At 48.5% G+C, this 25,047-nt stretch overlaps 1 protein-coding gene across 2 annotated transcripts in view; it reads left to right on the forward strand.

Moving 5' to 3' along the window:
* The window catches only part of TMEM259 (transmembrane protein 259), a 278,951-nt gene that overhangs the window by 209,276 nt on the left and 44,628 nt on the right, over positions 1 to 25,047 (forward strand). For both annotated transcript variants that reach the window (XM_086946715.1, XM_086946716.1), the window contains exon 10: positions 22,825 to 22,924. In XM_086946715.1, the coding sequence (XP_086802841.1) occupies positions 22,825 to 22,924 (100 nt within the window). The remainder of the gene's footprint in view (positions 1 to 22,824; positions 22,925 to 25,047) is intronic.

Consider the following 25,047-nt stretch of genomic DNA (forward strand, 5'->3'; position numbering starts at 1 on the left):
TTGAAGAGTGTGGGGCTGAGTGACGAACCTTGGGGTACGCCGCAGATGACTTCAGTGGCCTCGGACTTGAATGGTGGGAGGCGGACTCTCTGGGTTCTACCGGTGAGGAATGAGGTGATCCATTCCAGTGCTTTTCCTTGGATTCCGATGTTTTTGAGGCGCTGTAGAAGAGTTCTATGGCAGACTGTGTCAAAGGCTGCGGATAGGTCTAGGAGGATGAGGGCGACTGTGTCTCCATTGTCCAGTAGAGTTCGGATGTCGTCTGTTGCTGCGATGAGGGCGGTCTCCGTGCTGTGTTTGGCTCGGAAGCCGGACTGTGAGGAGTCGAGGGATTTGTTGCTTTCGAGGAAGGCGGCGAGCTGGTTGTTGACGGCTTTTTCGATGACTTTGGCCGGGAATGGAAGGAGCGGATGGAGCAAGTCGCCACAACATAATTCCCCATGTACAGGAAAGTGGCCTTTCTGCACGGTTTCACCCCTAACGTTTTGCCAGATACCTGATGCACTTTGACTGAGTGTGCCCTGGGTTCGCTGGGCATGTGTTCAGTCCCTAATCTGTACCATTGTGTTCGAGGCATGTGGGCTGCTGAATTCATATCTGTGCATAGATCGCCGCCTAGTGTTGGACATTGTTGTCCTGGAAGAGTCTTCGAAGTATCACGAGATAGGTGGCTCCTCCCCTGAACTACAGTGCGCATGGGCATCCTCTCCATCCTCCGATTGTTTTTTTCCGCCATTGGGTTCGGATGTATATTTGTTAGCTCAAGTTCGGAATCGATAAAAAAACTTTGTATTTGGCCAAAAGGCCTTTAGTTACCGTCGGTATTGTCTTTGCGATCGGTGCCAGTACTTGTTCCAGCTCTATCCTCGAGCCGGATGTCAAGAAGAGCTGCGTGGCCCGGTCGACGCCAGAGGCCTTATCGACGATCCATTATGGAACGGAGCCCATTCAAGAGATGTCCCGTTTGCAACTCCAAGTATCCTCACATCGATGTCCACCCGGTGTGCAACAAGTGCCTGTCTCCGGATCACGATGAAGCCAGCTGTATGGCTTGTTCTCTGTTCCGCTCCAAGAAGACGATTCGCTTTCGACGGCAGCGCGAAAGGAGGCCCAGCAGACGGCACCTGACCCGGTGAACATCTTCGATGCCGAGGAAGATGAGGGAGTCGAGCAGGAAGTTCAAGAGAACCTGTCTGATCCTGCATCGGAGATCGACTCCAGTTACGACGCAGATGTGGAAATGGTCGATAATGAAGACGTCGACAACGAGGTAGGAGACGACGATGAGGCCTTTGCGGCCGTGGAAGATAACTCGAGCGAGGAGCCAGGCTCAACCGTTGGTACGGGGGCCGAGACTAAAACACTCTGTAAGGCTCAGGTCGAGGGATTGCCACATGGCCTTACCCGAGATCAAACGCATAGTTCTACAGCCTCGCCTCAAGGCCCGGCTACGGACATTTCCAACGAGCCATCGGTTGAACGATCAAAATCGAAACCAAAAGCATCGGTGTCTACAAAACCGAAAGCACCGGAATCGAAATCGAAACCGAAAGATCGTGTTACTTTCGTCAGATCGGCGGCTTCTGAACCATCGGCACCGACGAAACAGAAGAGTGTTCTCGACCCAGGGAGGTCGCTAAAGGGTGTCGAGCCGAAGGCCGGGGCACCGAAGAAAATGGTCAAGGACAGCGACCCAAAGAAGTCTGCGCCGAAGGCCGTAGACACAAACAAAGGATTCAAAACTTAGAACGTTCTCAATCCTAAACGTCGATTCGACAAGGTTAAGGGCAGTAAAGACCTCCAGTCCACAACTAGCAGTGACTCTAAAGACCCCCTCGAGTCACCACAGCCATCCGCCTCTTTTTCGAAGCAGGTGTCGGACTCGCTGCAACGCATTAAAGAGGAGGCTATTGCTATCGGACCGAAGGCCACTCCACCCCTGAAGCCAGTCGGTAAACCTCCGAAGTCGTCGGCACCGATTAAGTTCACACTGCCGCCGACAGTGGTACCTAAGGCGTTCGCCCCTAAGACGGGCGTTGAAGCAGCCAAAAAAGTGTCCATGGGGCCAAAGCCTACAACTACGGAAGGGGCCACCAAGCATCGACAGCCTCTGCAGGAAGATCAGTCGAGGCAATTCATCGACGCTGAGACTGGTAGTCTTTCCATTTTCAAGCAAAAGATCGCCCCAGAACAGCCTATGGAGTCATATAAAATTCCATTGAAGAAAAAGAGGGATTCTGCTACGTCACCTCTTCTTTTTGAACCTATACAACCATATGGACAAGACCCTGCTCCTATTTCACCCACACATTCAGATGTGGATGTAGGGGATGGTGACAATGAGGATTACAGTTATCCTGTAGACACTGATCCAGAAGATCACACTGAACCCTGGACAGGCGCTGTTGACCCAGGGGATCCACAAACTGCCCCGGACAGTCATGCCTAGGCTATTAAAACCTCACCTGCAGAAAAACACGGCTGCGTTTAATGCACTTATTGATAGGGCAGCAAAAAAATCATGATGTCTAGCTCCATGCTGACCCAATTGAAGAGGACTTTTTGTTTGACACCTTCTGAACCTCGGAGAGAACTGTCAAGACTCTGCCCATGCTAAAAGGTGTCCTGAAACACGCTGGGGACATCTTTAAGGAGACCACAAGGGCAAGGGTAGCAAACCCCAGAATTGAGAAAAAATACAAACCAGCACCTGTGGACCCTACGTATATCAAGGGACAGTTGCCGTTGGACTCTGGTTGTTTCCAATGCTCGTAAAAGAGCGAACTCGCAAACAACTGGTGATGCTCCTCCCCCTGACAAAGAATCTAAGGTGCTAGAAGCATCAGGGAAAAGGGTGGCAGCTCAAGCGGCCAATGTCTGGCGAATCTCCAACACACAGGCACTCTTAGCCAGATATGACAGGGCTCACTATGATACACTCGAGACCCTGTTACAACACTTGCCAGATGAGTATAAGGAGGCAGCAGAGATGCTAATACAGGAAGGGAAACTCATATCAAACGCATCTATTAAGTGTGCGCTAGACGCAGCAGACACTGCAGCCAGGGCGATTAATACAAGCGTTATGTTACGTAGACATGCCTGGCTGAGAATCTCCGGTTTCAAGCCTGAGATACAAACCACCATACTCAATCAGCCGGTTAACCCCGATTACTTATTTGGTCCAGAAGTGGACACCACCTTAGAAAAAATTAAGAAGGACACAGAGACTGCAAAGTCTATGGGGGCTCTACAGTCGCAGCAGTTCAGGGGTGGTTCTTTTCGTCGCTCCAACAATAGAGGAGCTTCCAGAGGCCAGGTGTCCCAGCAGACACAATACAGTAAAGGAGGCACGCAGACCACCTACAACAAGAACAATAGGGGTGGCTATCGTGGAAACAGCACCAAGGGCAGAGGTCGTGGAAACAACAACTCCCGATCCTCTGCCACCAACAAACGGTGACGTCTTGTCACTGCCCCCCCGACCATGTCACACCGGTCGGGGGGAGACTACAACAGTTCCTGCCGGTCTGGAAATCCATCACTACAGACAGGTGGGTGAGGCAGCTTATCCAGTACGGTTATTGTCTGGAGTTAACATCCACTCCACCCAACATACCCCCAAGACACCGTCCTATGTCCGCAGAGCATTTACAGTTATTGCAGCAGGAGGTAGTCCGCATGCTGCAAAAAGGAGCCATAGAGCTTGTGCCTGTGGAACAAAGAGGTACAGGGGTGTACTCGCTGTACTTCTTGATCCTAAAAAAGGACGCGTCCCTCAGGCCCATACTGGACCTCAGACCCCTAAACCAGTACATCCTATCAGAACACTTTCACATGCTCACATTACAGCAGGTTCTACCGTTACTCAGTCATGGAGATTTCCTCGCAACACAAGATCTGAAGGATGCATATTTCCATTTACCGCTACACCCGTCACACAGAAAATATCTGAGATTTACCATTCAGGTTCAGCATTATCAGTTCAAGGTCCTCCCTTTCGGAGTGACGACAGCACCCAGGGTGTTTACCAAGTGCCTGGCGACAGTGACTGCACACCTACGGAGACAGAACGTTCACGTCTACCCTTATCTGGACGACTGGCTTATCCAAGCGAAGTCAGCCCAGCAATGTGCCACCCACATGTCCCACACCATTCACCTTCTTCACGATCTGGGGTTTTCACTGAATTATCCAAAGTCCCACCTTCAGCCCGCCCACGTACGGCAGTACTTGGGCGCGACAATAGACACTCTGGCAGCCAAAGCACAGCCAAATTCAGTGAGGATCAACAGCATGCAATTGCTAATACGGAAATTCAAACCACAACACTCGCGTCCAGCAGGAGCGTTCATGCAGTTGATAGGCATGATGGCCTCCTCCATCTTCATAGTCCCGCGCGCGAGACTACACATGCGTCCGCTTCAGGAGTGCTTAGCACATCAGTGGAATCTGGCTCACGGGCAATTGAAAGACCTAGTGTTGGTGACCGGTCGCGCATACAACTCTCTGCATTGGTGGAACCCACAAAACCTTTGCAGGGGGCGACCGTTCCAAGAGCTTGTGCCACAGATTATACTGACGACGGACGCATCTCTCCAGGGATGGGGAGCTCATGTACTCCACTACACAGTGCAGGGACTATGGACAGCACAGCAGAAGAAGATGCACATCAACCTTCTGTAACTGATGGCTATCTTCATGGCAATGAAAGCATTCAAAGTACATTTGTACAACAAGGTAGTGTTGATCCGGACGGACAACATGACGGCCATGTACTACATACAGAAGCAGGGGGGTACACACTCTCCACAGTTGTCTCACCCGGCTCAGAGCATGTGGAAGTGGGCCATTCAGAGAAACATCTTCCTCATGGCAGAACACCTCCCAGGCAACGACAATCAGATGGCGGACCTGCTCAGCAGGCACAGCCACCAGATGCACGAGTGGGAGATACATCCATCAGTACTCCACCCGTACTTCCAGCAGTGGGGTCATCCAGAGATAAACCTGTTTGCCACAAGGGAAAACGCAAAATGCCAAAGCTTTTCCGCCAGGTTCCCACACCCACAGTCGCAGGGAAATGTGATATGGATGAACTGGTCAGGCATATTTGCGTACGCTTTTCCCCCAGCACCGTTAATACCGCTAGTGGCACGCAAACTGAAGCAACACTCGATGACTCTCATCCTGGTTGCTCCGGCGTGGGCACGCCAACCATGGTACACCACGTTTCTAGAACTCTGAGTGGTACCGCATCAAAGCTGCACCTCACGCCCAGGCTTTTGACGCAGAGCCATGGCGACATTCAGCATCCAGATCCGTAACAGCTTAACCTGGCGATCTGGCTCCTGAGGTCTTAGAATTTGGCTACCTCAACCTGCCTCCTGACTGTATGGATATCATAAGGGAGGCAAGAAAGCCCACCACTAGAGCATGTTGTGCGGCGAAATGGAAGCGGTTTGTCATTTATTGTGCCAACAACGACATTAATCCGCTTGATGCATCTACTCACAACATCATCTGTTATCTGTTACATCTATACAAATGCGATCTGGCCTATGCCTCCATTCGTATACATTTATCCGCAATAGCAGCTTATCTCCAAAACAGGCAGCATCTCTCACTTTTCAGAGTGCCTGCCATCAAAGCTTTTCTGGAGGGACTAAACGAGTTATTCCTCCCCAACACCCACCAGCACCTGTATGGAACCTGGATGTGGTCCTTACCAGACTGATGGGACCACTTTTTGTGCCTCTACACTCATGCGAGATACAATTCTTGACGTGGAAAGTGGCTTTCCTAATAGCAATACATCGCTACGACGAGCTAGTGAACTTCAGGCGCTAACTATCCAGGAGCCATTCATACAGATTCACTCCAACAGGGTGGTACTACGCACTAACCATAAGTTTATGCCTAAAGTAGTTTCACAGTTCCATATGAATCAAACTATAGAACTGCCAGTGTTCTTCCAGAATACAGATTAAGTGGCAGAGAGAATGCTCCACACACTAGACGTCAAGAGAGCTTTGATGTACTACATAGATAGGACAAAAGATTTTAGGAAAGCAAAACAACTGTTTGTTGCCTTTTCACCACAACACAAAGGCAACCCCATTTCAAAAGCAGGTATAGCCAGGTGGATCGTTAAGTGCATACAGATTTGCTATCAAAAGGCTAAGCGCACATTAACGGTTCCCCCAAGAGCCCACTCAACACGAAAGTTGGGGGCATCCATGGCTTTCCTTGGAAACATTCCTTTAGAGGAAATCTGTAAAGCAGCCACATGGTCTACCATACACACATTTACAAAACACTACTGCGTAGATGTGCACTCCAAACAGCAGGCAGCTGTAGGGCAGGCTGCTCTAAAAACACTTTTTCAGACTGCTGCAGCTGGCACAGGCAGCCACCGCTATTAGAGGGACTGCTGTATATTCTATGCACAGATATGAATTCAGCTGCCCACATGCCTCGAACCGAATATGCTACTTACCAGTATGCATCTGTTCATGGCATGAATGGCTGCTGACATTCATATTGCCCGCCCTCCTCCCCGGCGCCTATAGCGGCTGCAGCACTCAGAATTACTCTTAGCATGGTCATCACTTACTGTACTACACTCCATCTCTGCCACAATGGCGAAAAACTATCTGAGGATGGAGAGGATGCCCATGCGCACTGTAGTCCAGGGGAGGAGCCACCTATCTCCTGATACTTCGAAGACTCTTCCAGGACAACAATGTGCAATCATCCGGACCCAACACTATGCGGCGATCTATGCACAGATATGAATGTCAGCAGCCCTACATGCCAAGAACAGATGCATTCTGGTAAGTAGCATACTCGTTCCACGATTGGCACAACTCTGGCTTACCTGTAAGCCACTTGTAATTGCAACAATGGTACCAAGGGCAGGGTAGCCAGGGAAAGGCCTCTGAGGGCTACAGCATGTTATGCCACCCTCCGAGACCTCTCACCACAAACATGCACCACTGCCATCGCAGCTAAAAGTGAAGTCTACATCGCACACATCTGTGTGCTATGCCGCCCGCACTGCATGCGGCCTAGGTAAGTCACCCTTAAGGCAAGGTGCACTATACCTCATGTGTGGCTTTATCTGCAAGAGCAGACAGGCCCCTATAATATCAAAGACCATTCTTTGATATTTACAGTTGCCCTGTACAGTTACGAGTTTCCTAGCACCATAATGGCTTTCCTGAACCCTGGGATATTTGTTATCAAACATCTCGGAATAATAAACTTGCACTTTTTTCAGTGTCAGATTTATTATTCCCTGCACTCTGGTCCTTTCTAGTGGGGACCCTTGAACCAAGCCAACTTCTGGTGAGTTCCTTACTGGTGAACAACAGCCTGCTACCACGAGGCAAGTTTTTGAACCTCTGAGGTGGGAGCCTTCGCTCCCTGGGCCCAGAAAAAAAGCTTTTCCTGTCTGTAGGTGTTCACACCTTCCCCAGGTTAGGTAGAGCCATCTGTGGCAGGGTAGCTTCAAAGGCCTTGCCGCCATTGCAATGTGACCCCCAGCCTTTCCTGCTATCAGGAGCATGCCCCCTTCCTGTCTCACCACCTTTTCGGTAGGTAGACAGGTGGAAAATACCAGCACAGTCCACAAGGTGTGCCCACCTCTGCCAATCCCACCCCTCAGGTGGGAAAGGCATGGTGAAGCCCACTCTTCAGTGCCTGCCATCTTGCAGATGGTAGGCACACCCCAGTTAGGATCAGAGATTGTGCCCACTCCCCCATTTGGGCTGAGCACACAGGGTGTAGTCACCCTAAGGTCAGTACACCATTGGCTACTACCTTGAGACACCTAAAACGCCTCTGAAATACAGTGTTCGAGGCATATGAGCTGCAGATTACACACTGTGCATAGATGGCCACCTAGTGTTGGGCCTGGATGTTTGCAGTTTGTTTTTGTTGTAGAAAAGTCTTTGGAAGTCACAGGATAGGTGACTCCTCGTCCTTTGGATGAAAGTGCGCATGGGCATTGGCTCCAACCCCAGATTGTTTTTTCCACCACCGGACTCAGATGTTTCCAGCGCTCCGTGTTGGAACCGATTTCCTTCGGCGCGCAATCCTCACCAACTTCAACAATATAGTTTTGAACGCGTTTCCAGTCGACGCTACTCTTCAACATCGAAGCCTTCCATTCGTCGACGACGGCCTTCGGGCCTACCTGGGCCTCAACTCCAGCTCATGGAAAGGACGCCATTTAAAAAGTGTCCTCAATGTGGGCCGAAGTTTCCCTACACCGACCTTGATGAGGTGTGTAACCTTTGCCTCTCCCCGGAGCACGAGGCCAGAGACTGTTCCACTTGTGCCTCTTTCCGCTCCAAGAAGACTATCCAGGACCGAAGAGCGAGGAGAAAAATGGCTTGATCTTCAGCTCCGATTCCAGGCGACATCTTCGAAGAGGGCGTCGACGTCCCAAAACAACTTGGTATCGACAGCAACTCTGAGGCAGAAGATTCCGAAGTCGAGGACATCACTCCAGCACAGCGGGGCTTGAGTAAGACAGTCGACCCAGACCCTTCCTCTGCTCATTCGAAAAATTCTTCGGTCACACCCTCGCCCTCGGGTGCGCACTGGGACACTGCTTATACTGCCCCGCCTTCGGGCCTTGCTAAGAAGCTCGCTACGCCTTCCGGCGACTCGGGCTCGAGTCGGCCTCCCCACGGTGCCGGCGCACACCTCCCGGCACCGAAAAAGACGTCATCGGCTGCCATGCCGGCATCAAAACAATCGGCGCCGAAGCATACTGCTAGTCCCTCGGCACTGAAACCCAGGTCGGAACCAAGCAAACACGCTTCGGATTCAAAAAGAACACCAGAACCGAAAAAACCATTGTATCCGAAGAATGCATCGGAACCGAGAAAATCATCGGAGCCGAAAAAACCATTGGAGCCGAAAAATACTCCTACTTCTCCTGTTAAAGACATTGCCAAACAACACACTTTAAAACCAAAAGAAGCCAGTTCGGTGCTGAAACCTCCCTCCGCACCAAAAGATCGGCCTCCTGCAGAAGACTTATTTCACCCAGACCCTGCACAAAAGACTCTGGTTAAAGATCCAACCACTGGTCGACTAACTCGGTGTTATAAAAAAAAAACGACCACTGGATACACCTGCACCGGCTCCTCATCCAAAGAAGGACATGGCTACCTCTCCTCTGAGTTCCTTCCCCTTCTCCACCTATACTATCACCACCTGCTCCCCTACCACAACATTCCCCTACATCCTCTATCATACCAGGTGATGACAACCGGGATGATAGCTCTGATGATATAGGGGTGATGCAGATGATCCATCTAATCCTCCAAGCTCACCTGACCCGTGGGATGATTATAACACCCCAGACATCCCAAATGTCCCTCAGGACGACATATACCCCTCTAGGCCTTCCCCACCAGAAGACACTATGGGCTTTAATCAGCTAGTACACAGAGCTGCGCAGTATCAAGGGGTGGACATGCATACAGACCCTGTAGATAAAGATTTCCTAATGGATACCTTTGATAATGCACAAAGGTCCTCATCCATTTTACCCATGCTTAAAGGAGTGATTAAGCATGCTCATGAAGTCTTCAAAGACCCAGTTAGAACTCGGGTCATTAACCCACGAATAGAGAAAAAATATAAAGCTGCCCCTTCAGACCCAGCATATATTAAAAGCCCAGTACCACTTGACTCGCTTGTGGTATCCAATGCACGCAAGAGAGCAAACTCACAACCATCAGGTGAAGCTCCCCCACCAGATAGTCAAAGCTCCTTGACGCATCAGGGAAAAGAACTGCGTCTCAAGCAGCAAACATGTGGCGTATTGCCAACACACAAGCATTATTGGCAAGATATGATAGGGCACATTATGACGAGTTAGAATCATTAATGTGCCACCTCCCTGATAAGTACAAAGATAGAGCAAACAAGCTTATCCAAGAAGGGAAAAATATTACAAACACCTCCATTCGGTGTGCGCTTGATGCAGGGGACACTGCCTCCAGGGCAGTTAACACCAGTGTTTTATGGCGTAGACATGCCTGGCTATGCATATCAGGGTTCAAACCTGAAGTCTAAAGTGCTATACTCAACCAACCCTTCGATGAGCAACACTTATTCGGACCCAATGTAGATGTATCCCTTGAAAAGATGAAAAAGGATACAGATACAGCAAAATCTATGGGAGCCCTGCAGTCTCAGGCTCCCAGGCGTTCATTTCGCCGCTCATCTTACCGAGGCGCCACCAGGGGATACTCTTCAGACACACCCTTCACCTCGTACAAAGCCCCCACACAATCCACCTATAGTAGGGGCTACCAAAGGGCTGGTTACAGAGGTAAAAACAATAAGGGCAGAGGTAAAAACAACAACTCCCGCTCTGCCTCTACCCCTACCCAATGACTTCCCTCCCCTTCCCCCTTTCCACTCCTGTCGGGGGAAGACTACAACAATACCTACCAGCCTGGGAAAACATCACATCAGACAGGTGGGTGCTTCAAATAATTGAGTCAGGTTACTGTCTAGAGCCAACATCCACCCCACCCAAACATACCACCCAGACAGCGTCCAATGTCACAGGAACATTTGACACTGCTCAGACAATAAGTTATACCCCTCCTGTAGAAAAATGCAATAGAAATAGTCCCAATGCATCAGCAAAACAAGGGAGTATATTCCCTATATTTCTTAATCCCAAAGAAGGACGGATCTCGAAGGCCTATCCTAGACCTCAGACTTCTAAACATTTACATAGTCGGATCATTTTCATATGGTCACACTCCAGCAAGTCCTTCCGCTCCTTTTACAAAATGACTTCCTTGTCACTCTAGATCTCAAGGACGCCTACTTCCACATTCCCATCCACACAGCGCACAAAAAATCTCAGATTTGTGCTAGACGGGCAGCACTACCAGTTCAAAGTACTCCCGTCCGGAGTCACAACAGCACCAAGGGTGTTTACCAAATGCCTAGCAGTAGTGGCAGCACACTTAATATTCACGTCTTCCCATATCTAGACGACTGGCTCATAAAAGCCAGCTCATACAGCCAGTGTGTACAACACACTCACACCACAATTCAACTGCTCCACGACATGACATTCACAGTAAATCAAACCAAGTCACATCTGCAACCGTCACACATACAACAATATCTCAGCGCTACAATAAACACCCAACTAACACTAGCCTATCCCTCTCCAGCCAGGATAACAAGTGTACAAACTCTCCTAACAAGATTCAAACTGCAACACCCGCTCCCAGCTCGAGTGTTCATGCAGCTCATAGGAATGATGGCATCTTGCATATTCATAGTACCTCATGCAAGACTGCAAATGCGTCCACTTCAAGAGTGCTTAGTACGCCAATGGAACCAGGCTCACGGTCAATTAACAGACCTAGTTTTGTTAGACAGTCGGGCTCATCACTCTCTGCAATGGTGGAATACCAAAAATCTTTCAACGGGCCGACCGTTTCTAGAGCCAGTTCCTCAAATAATCATGACAGCGGACATGTCGCTCTCCGGCTGGGGAGCTCACCTACTGCATCACACCATGCAAGGCAGGTGGACACCGCAACAAAAGTTACTCCACATCAACCATTTGGAGTTGCTAGCTGTTTTTCTAGCTCTAAAAGCATTTCAAAAACAAGTATCCGGCAAAGCTGTCTTAGTCCGCGCAGACAATATGACAGCCATGTACTACATAAACAAACAAGGAAGAACACACTCTCTGCAGCTCTCTCAGTTAGCACAGCAGATATGGAGATGGGCTATACCACTAAAGATCTTCCTCTTAGCCCAACACGTTCCAGGAGTACAAAACACCATAGCAGATTTGCTAAGTTGACAGACACAGCAGATCCACAAGTCGTTCTTTCAAATGTGGGGACAACCTCAGATAGACCTCTTCGCCACCCACGAAAACGCAAAAAGCCCAAACTTCGACGCCAGATATCCACACCCGCTGGCCAAAGACATTGCGATATGGATGAACTGGTCAGGACAATTTGCCGCTTTTCCTCCTCTCCCACTATTTCCATTAGTGGTATGCAAACTACAGCAACATTCCCTAACACTCATTCTAGTTGCTCCAACTTGGGCCAGACAACCGTGGTACACCACGCTGCTGCAACTATCTGTGGTACCACACCAAAAACTAAACCTATCTCCACTCCCATTAACACAGACCATGGAGAGGTCAGACACCCGGACCCAGCTCAGCTCAACCTAGCGATCTGGCTCCTGAAGTTATAGCGTTTGGTTACCTCAACCTTCCTCCAGAATGTATGAACGTTATCAATGAAGCTAGACGTCCCACTACTAGAGCATGTTAAGCTGCTAAGTGGAAACGGTTTGTCATATACTGTCAAAACAACCACATAAATCCTTTAGATGTGTCTATTCAACACATCATAGGATACCTATTACACCTTCAAAGGTGTAATTTAGCGTACACGTCCCTCAGACTGCACCTTGCTGCCATTGCAGCATACTTACAAAATAGACAACATCTATCTCTTTTTAGAGTACCTGCTATAATCTTTCATGGAAGGACTCAAAAGAATAATCCCTCCCAGAACGCCACCTTCATCAGTGTGGAACTTAAACATTGTTCTCACACGATTAATGGGACCCTTCTTTGAACCGTTACATAATTGTGAATTGCAATTCCTAGCTCGGAAAGTATCTTTCCTAGTAGCTATTACTTCTCTCAGAAGAGTTTGTGAACTACAAGCATTTACCATTCAAGAACCCTTTCTGCAAATGCATCATAATAAAGTGGTTCTCCGTACTAATCCTAAATTCCTTCCAAAAGTCATTTCACCATTCCATATAAATCACTGTTGAGCTGCCCGTATTTTTCTCGCAGCCACAAACAGTCGCAGAAAGAGCTCTACACACCTTAGACGTCAAGAGAGCATTACTGTACTACATCGAAAGGACACAGACCTTTCGTAAAACTAAACAACTTTTTGTCTTTTTTCACCACCACATAAAGGTAACGCCATATCAAAATCTGGGATAGCTAGGTGGATTCTTAAATGCATACAAATATGTTACCACAAAGCTAAACATATTTTAACAATTCCTCCTAAAGCCCATTCTACAAGAAAAATAGGGCCTTCATTGGCATTTTAGGGAACTTTCCCCTAGATGATATATGCAAAGCAGGTACATGGTCTAAACTGCACACATTCACAAAACACTATTGTGTAGATGTAAAAACTAAACAACAAGCCACTGTGGGGCAGGCTGTACTACAAACTCTGTTTCAAACAAGTGCAACAGATACGGGTGGTTGCCGCTAAAGGTGGGCACTGCTATACAATCTATGCACAGTGTGTAATCTGCCGGTCATATGCCTCGAACAGAAAATGCTACTTTTGCAGCGTGAACCTGTCTGGATTCACTATGCTGTGCATTATTCCGTGGTCTTGTGGTTGGGTCCGGAATCGTAGCCTTTTCTTTGTTGGTTTTTTTTCGTAGCCCAGGTGGGCGTCGACGTCCAACCTCTGGTGTATTTCCGGTTACGTTGGCACGCTTCCTGCGGAAGCTCCCACCTATGGGCGCCATCTTCATATTCTTTTTTCCGCGGTGGAGTCTGGATCGTTCCCGAAAGGGCTCCAGACTTTTTTTGAGAAATAATAAGAAAAATACGCATTTTTGGACGAAAAGATATTGGGAAAGACTACAGGAGACTACATCATCGAAGAGGACGACAAAGGAAAAGAACTTAAAGAACTTCGACGTCCATCGGGGAATGCACGCTCAGGGGGCCCCCTGAACGTATGAGATGGACAACACTCCTTTCAAATTCTGCCGTAACTGCCACCACAAGTACGCGCAGAAGGACCAGCACCCGGTTTGCAACCTTTGCCTACCCGTCGACCACGAGAGCAAGGACGACAACGCCGAAGACTCTTCGAGTTAGAGCGAGACAGAGGGTAGCCAACGCCAACATGCAGGGCACGGGCCAGCCACCGTCCCTTCGAGACCTGGGGCTATCATCAGACGAAGAGGACAACGCCGCCGCCGAAGAAGACGGCTACACGTTCGTAGAGACCGATAATACGAAGACTCCGAAGAAGGTAGGAGACTCTACGTCCCCTAGACCCCTGAGAGAGACTGAGTCTCGAAAAAACAAGTGAAAACCCCCGAAAGCGCCAACGCCGAAAACTTCGGCGTCCGCGGCTACTCCCAGGCCCAGCGGGAAGGACTCCCCGGCGCCGAGAGCTGGAGAGCAGCAAAAGACGTCGAAAAATTTCCCCGAAAAGGAGCGTTCGACGCCGAGGGAAAAAGACCCGAAGAGCACTTCGGCGCCAGCAAAGGACCCAATAGTCAGCTCGGCACCAAAACTTTCGGCGCCGAAGGCCGGCTCGGCGCCGACCTGTCCGCCGAATAGACCGGCCGAACCATTCGACATAGATCACGCTGCCAAAATGGAGAAAAAGAAGAGACGGCTCGAGATGGAGAACATCCTGCAGCGAAAGAAAGAATTCGACGCCAGGATGAAAGACTTCATGATCCCGACAAAATTTAAGACACAGGTGGTCGAGATAACGGAGGAGGAGGACTACGACGTCGAAGGACAGTCATAGAGCGTTGAGGCCTTCGACGAACCAGAAGAGGAGGCCTCCTACTATGACTATGAAGGGGACGACGACCGCAGGACGCTCCTCGGGTCTGCATCCTCGGAGACTCAGGAAATAGACTGGCAAGACGTCGACACCGAGAGCCCGGAAGAAAGCGTCGACACGTATCCTTCGAGGCCCTCGCCGCCAGATGACATTGGGATTTACAACACAGTCATCAGAAATGCAGCTGCAGTTTTCAAGGTAAAACTCGACGAAGAGAAGCAGAAGGCAGACCTCCTTCTAGAGACACTGCTCCCCACACAAACCAGGAGCCAGTACCTGCCCATGCTCGAAAGCGTCATGGCACAGGGGAATGAGGCTTTCAAGGAGCCTGCAACATGCAAAGCCGTCACTCCCAGGACGGAGAAAAAGTATAAACATTCCTCCAAGGACCCACCCTACATTCAGGGCTTGGTCTCGGCAGACTCGATCATCGCGGCCACGGCAAGGAAGAGGGCCAATGTGCCTACTACTTCAGGGCCACCTCCAGACAAAGAAAGTAGGAGAATGGACCTCGTGGGGAGAAGAATTGAACGGAATGCCGCAATGCACTGGCGCATGGCAAATTCCAATGCGCTGCTCAACAGGCACCAGTACCAGATCCAGGAAGAGCTGGGCTAGTTAATAAAGAACATGCCTCAGGAATTCAGGCAAAGAGCTGAAAACCTTGTCGAACAGGGGAAGAATGTGGCAAATTCGTGCCTCAAAACTGCGCAGACACCTCCAGCAGACTAATGATGATGGGCATCACAGAAAGGAGACAAGCCTGGCTCAAGATTTCAGGCTTCAAGCCGGAAGTGCAACTTAGCATCCTGAACACCCCGTTCAACAGAGAGACGTTGTTCGGTGCCCCAGTAGATGAGAAGCTCAGCCAACTGAAGAGGATAACGAGACTGCAAGATCCATGGGGGCATTGCAGTTCAGAGGTACTAAGAGAGGCACCCCATCACGAAGACCTAACGGGAGGGGAGGAAGCCAGCCAGGAACATCGCACCAGGCGTTCCATCAAGCCCACCAGGCAGACACCCAGACACAGCATGGGCAACAAAAGCAGTCCTGGCAGTACCAGCAAAGAGGCCAGTCCTTTCGCGGGAGAGGGAATGCATGTGGACAGAATAGGAGAGGGGGACAACAGCCCCCCTCTAAGTGACTTAATCAAGCTCCATGTGCCCACCCAAGCAAAAACTCCCAGGGTGGAGCACAAGCACAACGGACAGGAGTTACGCAAATTAAACACCTGCGAGCATGTAAGACCAGTGGGAGGAAGACTAAAGCAATTCTTCCAGGAGTGGAAGAGAATAACTTCAAACAAATGGGTACTCAACATCATACAGTTCGGGTACGGCATAGAGTTGGAAGGAAAACCAACAAGCAGAAAGCCGAAAAGAAGGGCGCTAGCAAGGAAAGAGCTAGAGCTCCCTAAACAGGAAGCAAAAGAGCTCCTGCAAAAGCAGGCCATAGAACCAGTGCCTTACAGAGAAAGGAACAGGGGCGTGTACTCAACCTACTTCCTGGTACCAATGGTACACGAAACTATGAGACCCATCCTGGACCTAAGATTCTTAAACAGATTCATAAGAACGCAAAAGTTCAAAATGACCTCTCAACAAGAGGTACTCCCTCAATTGCAAGGCGGGAACTTCATGGTCACCATAGACCTCAAGGATGCCTACCTGCACACCCCAATGAACAGGGTGCACAAGCATCTGCTCAAATTCATCATCTTCATCATCAGAGAAGACCACTACCAGTTCACAACCCTGGCGTTAGGCTTCAAATCCGCACCAAGGGTCTTCACAAAGTCCCTCGCAACAGTCGTAGCACACCTACGAAGCGAGGGAATACACATATACCCTTACCTGGACGACTGGCTAATAAAAGCAATCTCATACAGAACGTGCAAGCAGCACGCACAGAAAGTGACGAGCACACTGATGAACCTGGGATTCTCCATCCACTGAGGGAAATCCTCAATGGAACCAGAACAAATAAAAATCTTCCTGGGAGCACAGATCGACACCTTACAAAGCAAGGTGTTCCCGAGCGAGAAGAGAACGGTAGCACTGGTGAAGGAGACGCAGCTCTACCTGAAGGGGCAAGCTCGGACAGTGAGGACAGCGAGCAAAATCATGGGCATGATGGCATCATGCATACACCTAGTGCCAAATGTACGGCTCCACATGAGACCCTTACAGGAATGGCTACAGGAGCAATGGTCACAAGCTACAGGTCGTTGGGAGGATCTAGTGGTTGTAACGCACTCAGTGCAGAAAGAGATGGCATGGTGGACATGGGGAACATAACAAGGGGGACACAATCAGCCCCGCTTTTGAAGCTTGCGCAGGAGATATGGAGATGGGCCATCCCACTCCATATAGACCTACTTGCCCTACATCTACCAGGGAAGGACAATGTAGAAGCAGATTGGCTCAGCAGACAGACATCGGCATCCCACGAGTGGGAGCTCAATGCACAAGAAACAAGGAGGCTGTTCGACAGGTGGGGGACACCGTCGGTGGACCTATTTGCAACACGCCAAAATGCCGAAACTTCGCATCCAGGCTGCCAGGGGAGGGGTACCTGGGGAATGCCCTATGAATAGCTTAGTCGAGGATATTTACTTACGCTTTTCCCCCGATACCGCAGTTGCACAGGGTACTCAGCAAGTGCAGAACGAGCAACATGACCCTGATACTGGTCGCACCGCAGTGGGCCAGGCAGACATGGTACTTACAGATCATGGAGATGGCACAGAGGGCACCCCACAGATTCGGGAGAAGGAAAGACCTACTCTCCATGCAAAACGGGGAGGTGCTGCACCCAGAGCCAGAGAGCCCGAGCCTAGTAGCGTGGCTCCTGAGGACATAGAGTTTGCGCATCTGAAACTGCCAGAAAGCACCCTGAGGGTACTTCGGGAGGCACGAAGGCCCAGCACACGAAGGTGCTATGTATCAAAATGGAAGAGATTTACACTGTGGTGCAGGAGGGAAAAGCTACACAAAAAGATGCCGAAGGACTCAACGGTGTTAAAATACCTCACGCACCTGCTCGACAAAAACCTAAGCTCATCCTCATTAAGAGTTCACTTGGCAGAGATAGTTGCTTAACCAAGAGGAAAAACATGCAAGAGTTTCTTCACATCACAGGTTAAGAGATTCCTGGAAGGGGCAAAGCGGATCGCAACACCAAAGAGGGTGCCGCCACCTGCATGGAACCTTAACCTAGTCCTAACAGAGCTCATGAAACACCCTTTCGAGCCAATCCATATGGCATCCCTAGAGATGCTGACCAAGAAAACAGCTTTCCTGGTAGCAATCACCTCACTGCGCAGAGTAAGCGAGCTACAGGCACTAACGCTACAGGAATTCTACATACAGATACACAATGATAGGGTGGTGATGAGAACGGACCCACACTTCATGCCAAAGGTGGTGTCAAGATTCCACATGAACCAGACTATACAAATACCAAGATTCTTCCAGAAACCAGCCACAAGCGCTGAACGGGCCCTGCACACCCTAGACGCCAGACGGGCAGTCATGCACTACATGGAGGGAACGAAGGAACACAGGATAACAAAGCAGGTCTTTGTGTCCTTCGCTAACAGTTTCATGGGGAAACCAGTAACTAAAGGAACAATTGTGCGATGGATCGCCCAAACAATACAGTTCTGCCACAAGCGGGCAGGACAGGAACTAGCAGTGTGGACACGTGCCCACTCTACCAGGAAAAAGGGAGCTACAATCGCCTTCTTAGCTAACACACCCATTCAGGACATATGCCTGGCGGCAACATGGGCTTCGGTGCACACGTTCACGAAGCACTACTGTTTGGATATACAGATGAACAAGGAAGCACAAGTCGGACAGAAGGTGCTTCAACACATATTCAATAACCAACGCTCCTCTTCCACCCAGCCGCCACAAACATGAGAAACCGCTACAAAGTCTATGCACAGCATAGTGAATCCAGAAAGATTCCCGCTGCAAAACGAATAGTTTCTTACCTGTCGGTGTAGTTTTGCAGCTTGAAGATCTTTCTGGATTCACTAGCGAACCCGCCTACCTCCGCCAGAAAGATGAGGCTGGAGAGAAAAGGCGGGTTGAAACAGAGACAATACTTGGAAAAGAAACCTTAGAGGTTAAAGCGGTGAATGACTTAGTTGAACATTGCCATAACTTCGGTAACAGAACGAACACGAGAAAAAAGAATCCGAAGATGGCGCCCAAGAGTGGGAGCTTCTGTAGGAAGCGTACCGACATCACCGGAAATACACCAAAGTTGGGACGTCGACGCCCACCTGGGCTACGAAAAAAAAAAAAGAAAAGACTACGATTCCGGACCCAACCACAAGACCGCGGAATAATGCACAGCATAGTGAATCCAGAAAGATCTTCAAGCTGCAAAACTACACCGACAGGTAAGAAACTATTCCGACGTCACCTGGCATCTCAACTTCCTCCCCTGGCGGTTGGTTCCATTGAAGGGACCTCCTGGTCTGAACCTGCACCCTGAAGCTAAAACAGACTATCTCCATTGGGTAACATTGGACACCCTACGCGGAGTGAGGACCCTGCACCCGGCCGCTGCTGGTGGTGTGGTTTCTGTGCTGCCTTCGGCCCCCCTTTGTACTTACCTTAAATCCTGAAGATTGTCCTCCAAGGTGGGTTTACCTTCCTGTGAGCAGCCTCCAACCAATGTGCACCTAGTCTCCATAGACTAGCATTGGCACCCCTGTACTCTGCACCCAGTCGCCCTAGTGCTGCTGGTGCTGCACCTAGGGTGCTGAATTGAACCTTGGTACTACCCTCCAAAACTCAGTTACCAAAACTGTTTATTTACCTGCAAACTTAACATTCCTTTTTCCTCCTTGGGATTGCATGGTGGGTTTTTCTTTGAAAGGTGTTCTAAGTGTTGACCCGGTCTGGTATTGCAACAAAGCATGGTAATTCCCGTCTTACTAATTCCTCCGTGATGACCAACAGCAGCTGATCGATCAGGATATCTGTAAATTGCTGATAACATTAGACCGGAAGGGCGTCTGCACCCAGCGATTTAGCAGATTTTAGGGCCTTTTAGCAGGGAGTGCCTCATGTCGACTGTGGTGGTCATGCATACCCCCAGAAGGACTACATTCATGGCGTCCCATTTTGCGGCCCTTGCACTAACTCTGTGTGTACAGTATCCTGGAATATAGGATCAGTAGGTTCATCTGCAAGGAGCCTCCGAAGTGGTATTATTGGTATTGGCCTATGGAGTGCATATGTAACTAATAATTGGGAGTGATCCGAGAGGTAACAAGCCATTTATTGCACAACTTTGACACTTTGGACTGTAATCATGTGTATAAAGAAATTATCCAGACAGCTGTACGTGTCAGTCTCTGGGGTATGGCAAGAGTATGTTTGTACAGCCGGATTCCTCTGGGGCCAGATATACACCAACACAAGACCACCCTGTACTTGGTGTACTATTTTTGTTACAATTTAGAGCACAGTTAAAATCACCCCATCACAATCTCTACTTCATGGGAAATTTGCGCTGCCCTCCACATCACATCCAAAAAGACACCATCATTAACACTTGGAGCATGAACGGCACAAGCTATGTGCATCAAGTGTACCCTCCAACATAACATAGCGGCCATCGGCATACAGGCAGGTTCTCATGGGCTTAAATGGGACTCTCGGTGCTAACCATATTAGTGCACCTCTGGCATACCCAGAGTATGAAGTATTAAACATTTGCCCTACCAAACATCTCCTAACATATTTGGTACAATCCCCCCACAAGAGGGCTTCCTGAAGGATTGATGTTGACACCCCATACCTCCTTCGATACACACACGCCCTATTTCGTTTAACATAATTATTCAGGCCACAAACATTCTAGGTCACAAACTTTTAGCTGGTCTTTGCGCCTTGAATATGCTCTCATTAGAACACCACACATCTGAGGGTACATGAATAAGCAACCATAAGCAGCACCATATATATCTCACTGACATGAAAGCTTCCCCTCTCCTTTGGGCATATACCAACATAGCAAATCTGGAAAAAAACAAATGGAGAGAACCTTAAATCATTCCTCCCCATCTCACCCATATACAGAAGCGGCATATCACTCCCTGCACAACAAATAGTCTGGAGAACAGAATACCCCCACCCCACTTTCCCTCCAATCCTTTCCCCCCCAGCTTATAAATACCCCAACAACTTAACTCTGTGTTGTTCTTGACCAGTTCACCAAATCCGCAGCCCTACGGGAATCCCTAGGGGGGCCTCCTTGATGTGCCTAGGCATGGTTTCTTGACTATCCACCATCTATCTGTGACTCAACTGTTGTTTCACCCCTTTAATTGATCAAAAATACTGGGTTGAATATTTATTAGTCCTGTCACCGTGGACCAACATACATCTCCCCCCCCCCCCCCATATTACCGGCATCGGAAGGGAGACCCGGAACATATCCCCCTACCACAGGGCTACTCAGGCCGTCGCTGTCCCATCGCTTTGAGTTTCCTGAACCAAGCATAGTTGCGTAAATGGGTTCTGTCTCCAAGGGGTCCCCTTCAGATCGCAGGGTGCCATCAGCCTCTACCATTATACGACCCCCAGTCTGTACATCCGGGGCCTGCAGCCTTGTCTTGCGACCCTCTATTCCGGACCGATCGCTATCTTCACTTTTTCTTTGCTAACCCCGTACATGATTATGATCCATCTGCCCGAGACACTGAGTTCATCCAGGCTTCCGCCTCTTGCGGATTCTCTAAAAAAAACATAGTTTCAACATATTGCACTCTGAGTTTCGCAGGAAACATCAGGCTGTATTTGATATTTTGTTCACGCATTCTGCGTTTGACTCCCAAGAACCCGTTACGAAGATCCTGGACCTTTCTCGTTTAATCAGGGTAGATTTTAATCTGTTTATCTTCGTACTGGGAAGGGCCTTTTTACAACCACATATGGGAGGATTTCGTCCCTATTCCTTTGATTAAACATTCACGCTGCGAGTACTCTGAGAAGCGAGTACTCTGATGGGCCCCAAAGCTCGTTGGACCCTTTCAATAGTAAAGAACTTGGAGAGGCAGACCGGGCTAAGCGCTGTGGAAATTCAGTCCTCAAGAAACAGTTTGGCAGAGAACCTTTCCACTTCTTCAGAGAAACCAAGAAATTGCAGATGATTTCTTGTGGAGCACCCCTCAGCAGCCTCTATTCGTGCCTCCGTTGGAACAGTTTTGGTTTGGTTTGTAGTGTCACCACCCTAGTCTGTACATCTTTGCAAAACGAGACGACTTCTCCTTCAGTGTGTGCGACCCTCTCTGCTACTTTCAGTGGTGTACCTGTACTATTTCAAAATCCATCTACAGCAACATAAAAATGATTGCATATGCTGACAAAGAAAAGGGCTGCACAGTACTATTTGGACACAACCAAATGGTCAAGCGTGGAGCTGTTGTACTGTGTGTGAAATCGGATAAAGTACCAATGATGGTAGACTTTGATTTCACACAGGTGACACTTCTGTGTTCTCTTTCTCAAGGAAGTTGTGTGTGTTAAAAGTTTTTCTGTCCTATGACCTGCAGTTTGTTCAGTTTTATCTTTTGTAATATCACATGGTGGTTGTGGATGTAGGTACTTGCATTGTTGTCCCGGGGCTGTTAGAACGTGTGCTCTTGGGTTATTGATAGTATGGCTTGCACTCTTCTCTTTGACATGCTCTCACTTGGGGGTTTTCTGTTGCTAGTTCAGCTGCTCTTCTGTTGTCTTGATGTTGTTAGTACTTGCACTGTCTGCTTTCATAAGCTCTCTGATGGGGTTTGTCTGTTACTACTTCAGCTACAGTTCTGATGGTGTCAGTACTTGTGCTGTTGTCCTTTAGCTGTTAGTATTTGAGCTGTTACTACTTCAGCTGCTGTTCTGTTGCTGTCAGTACTTGCTCTGTTCTTCTTTGGTTAATAATACTTGCTCTGTTGTCTTTGACAAGCTCTCTTGTGGGTGTTTTGCTTGTAGGTACCTGCGGTGTTGTATAGTGTGTGATATACCTGTGCCACTCTACCTTACTTGCATTGCGGTCCTATTGCTGTTTGTTCTTGCGCTTTTACTTTGCTGTTAGTACTTTTGTGGATGTGCTCTGTGGCCACTCACCCCCGCCCCCTCTTGTATTCCAGATTCTTCTACCTTTACCACTTTGCCTTCTATGCCTACCACTACCGCTTCAACGGGCAGTACAGCAGCCTGGCCCTGGTCACTTCCTGGCTCTTCATACAGGTGAGAACAGCAGACCTGATGGTCCCGCCCAGGCAGGTGAATCAATGGTAAAACATCATGAAAGTGGCTTAACTCCTAGAGGTGGGGGGTGCTGAGGCCATAGAACAAGGGCACCAGCCTTGTAAGGGAAAGCAGAACGTCTTGGGGGCAAGATAGGCGTCCTCTCAGTCAGATAACCTTTGGGAACAATTAGGCATGGCACAGGGCGGGTGACGAAACCCACATCAACTCACATGATGCAGCTGCCATGAATGAGCATTTTTAATTAAGTCAAAATATGTATTGTCAACTTTTATTCTTGGAAGTGAACAGTTGCTTTTCCATTTACTGCCTCCGCTTCCTCAACCAGATCATGTCTCTCTAAATGTGAGATTACTCTGTGACCACCGAGCCACCCAGTTAATTTTACTTTTAACGTTTTTTTGTTATTTCAATTTGGATAATGTAGCCTTTTTTTTTTTTAATAGATTTTTTTTTTCTAGAAAAGAGTTGGCGGAAATATTTCCTACAATTCAAAGGCCCATGGCACTCTTTCAAAACTAAAAGCTGGCATATAAGCCTAACAGGCACATTTTATTAAAAACTGGTTTGTCTAGAGTGAGGTGTGCCCTGCAGTTCAGAGGACTTCCCTTTAGGAATTGTTTGACATAGTTAATGCTGTTGTCATACAGTACTGCTAGTATAAAGTGTCTTATTTAGCATCCTACTGGTACAGTGAATTAAAAGATTTTTTAAAGTGATAGTATAAAGAAATCTAAGGTCCCAATAAGTGAATCTCCTGTTTATTACCATGGCAGTCTCCAGTATTACCCAGATACTCTTCCTAGGGCTTTCCTACTGTTGTAAGTCAGTTCCTATGTTGCAGGAGGCTTGGCTTGCCGACTCCCTTGACCTGTTGTAGAGATAGCACTATTGTTGGGTTTGGTTTACTAGTAAACACAAATCTGAAATCGGAGTAGAATATATTGGATCTTGTAATGGGCGTTGGGATGTTCATTGCAAAATGAGAGTAACATTGAGTAGCTGTGAATCTGCACAGCAGCCAGAATCCCCTCATCCTCGCTACGCCCATATATAATGAAGATTCTTGTTGCGAGACGAGACCGATTTTGAAAATGCTCTCACCACGATTGGCCTTTGTATGTCAAACCGTTGATGTTCATAGATATCACCCTCTATTGCATATATTAGCAGATGTCACTCTTCCTACACATTTTAACATGACAAGGGGATAGGCTTTTGGTCCTCGGGCACTCATTTTACAGTATGGCCCTGTTTAGGGAAGTAATCAGTTGCCCTGCAGGCTGCAATTGGACAGAAAATAGTGGGACCACAAAAATATGTCTCATCGCCCAACTGTACGAGGGCTCAGTAATGTTTTCAGAAAGAAAATCATAAAATATAATGACAGCTATATTAATTATGGACACACGTTAAACCATGGGTGGAATTCTAACGAGACTGATATATTTGAGGCATATGCTGAAGTTCCGCCAGTCATTGTGGATTCTAGGAAATGTCCTGGCAAGACGAAACCAAGGAAAAACAGATAGGTCTTATATAGCCTGTGCCAATAGAAGGAGCAGTCTGAAAAAACTCTTTTAAGAATATACTAAAAGTTTCAGAATATTTCTGAATATGCTTCAATGTAGAATCCTAGTAAACCTTGATCACTTCTGAGGTGATATGAGATCAGAGAAAAGCTAGTAAGGGGTCTTTGGAAACTGGGTGCAAAGTGTTTTTTTTAGTAGAATATTTTTTCAATCAGAGCAGCGGCAATGAGAATATCTACCATAGTTTTATACAGAAAACAGACGTCATGGTTAGCAGTCTCTAGGAATGAGTACTGCTGTAGGTACAAAATACTCAATAAATCTGAAAGAGACACATTAGTGATAGATTCCTTACCTTAGAATATCCCCAGGCGTCAGACTGGATTCGGAATTTTTTTGCGTAGCAGTACCCTTGCGTGTCGGTAGGCGTCGTCTGCGGCTCCGCGTCCGTCGCCGGCGTCGTGGGCGCTGTGATGACGTCGTCGAAGTACTTAGACGCCGCCTCCGCGTGCTGGCGTCAATTCTTCTTTTTTCCGCGCCGCCAGCGCAGATCTGGAAAAAGTGGTACCT

Source organism: Lissotriton vulgaris, chromosome 12, assembly GCF_964263255.1.
Source record: "Lissotriton vulgaris chromosome 12, aLisVul1.2, whole genome shotgun sequence".
Taxonomy (NCBI): domain Eukaryota; kingdom Metazoa; phylum Chordata; class Amphibia; order Caudata; family Salamandridae; genus Lissotriton; species Lissotriton vulgaris.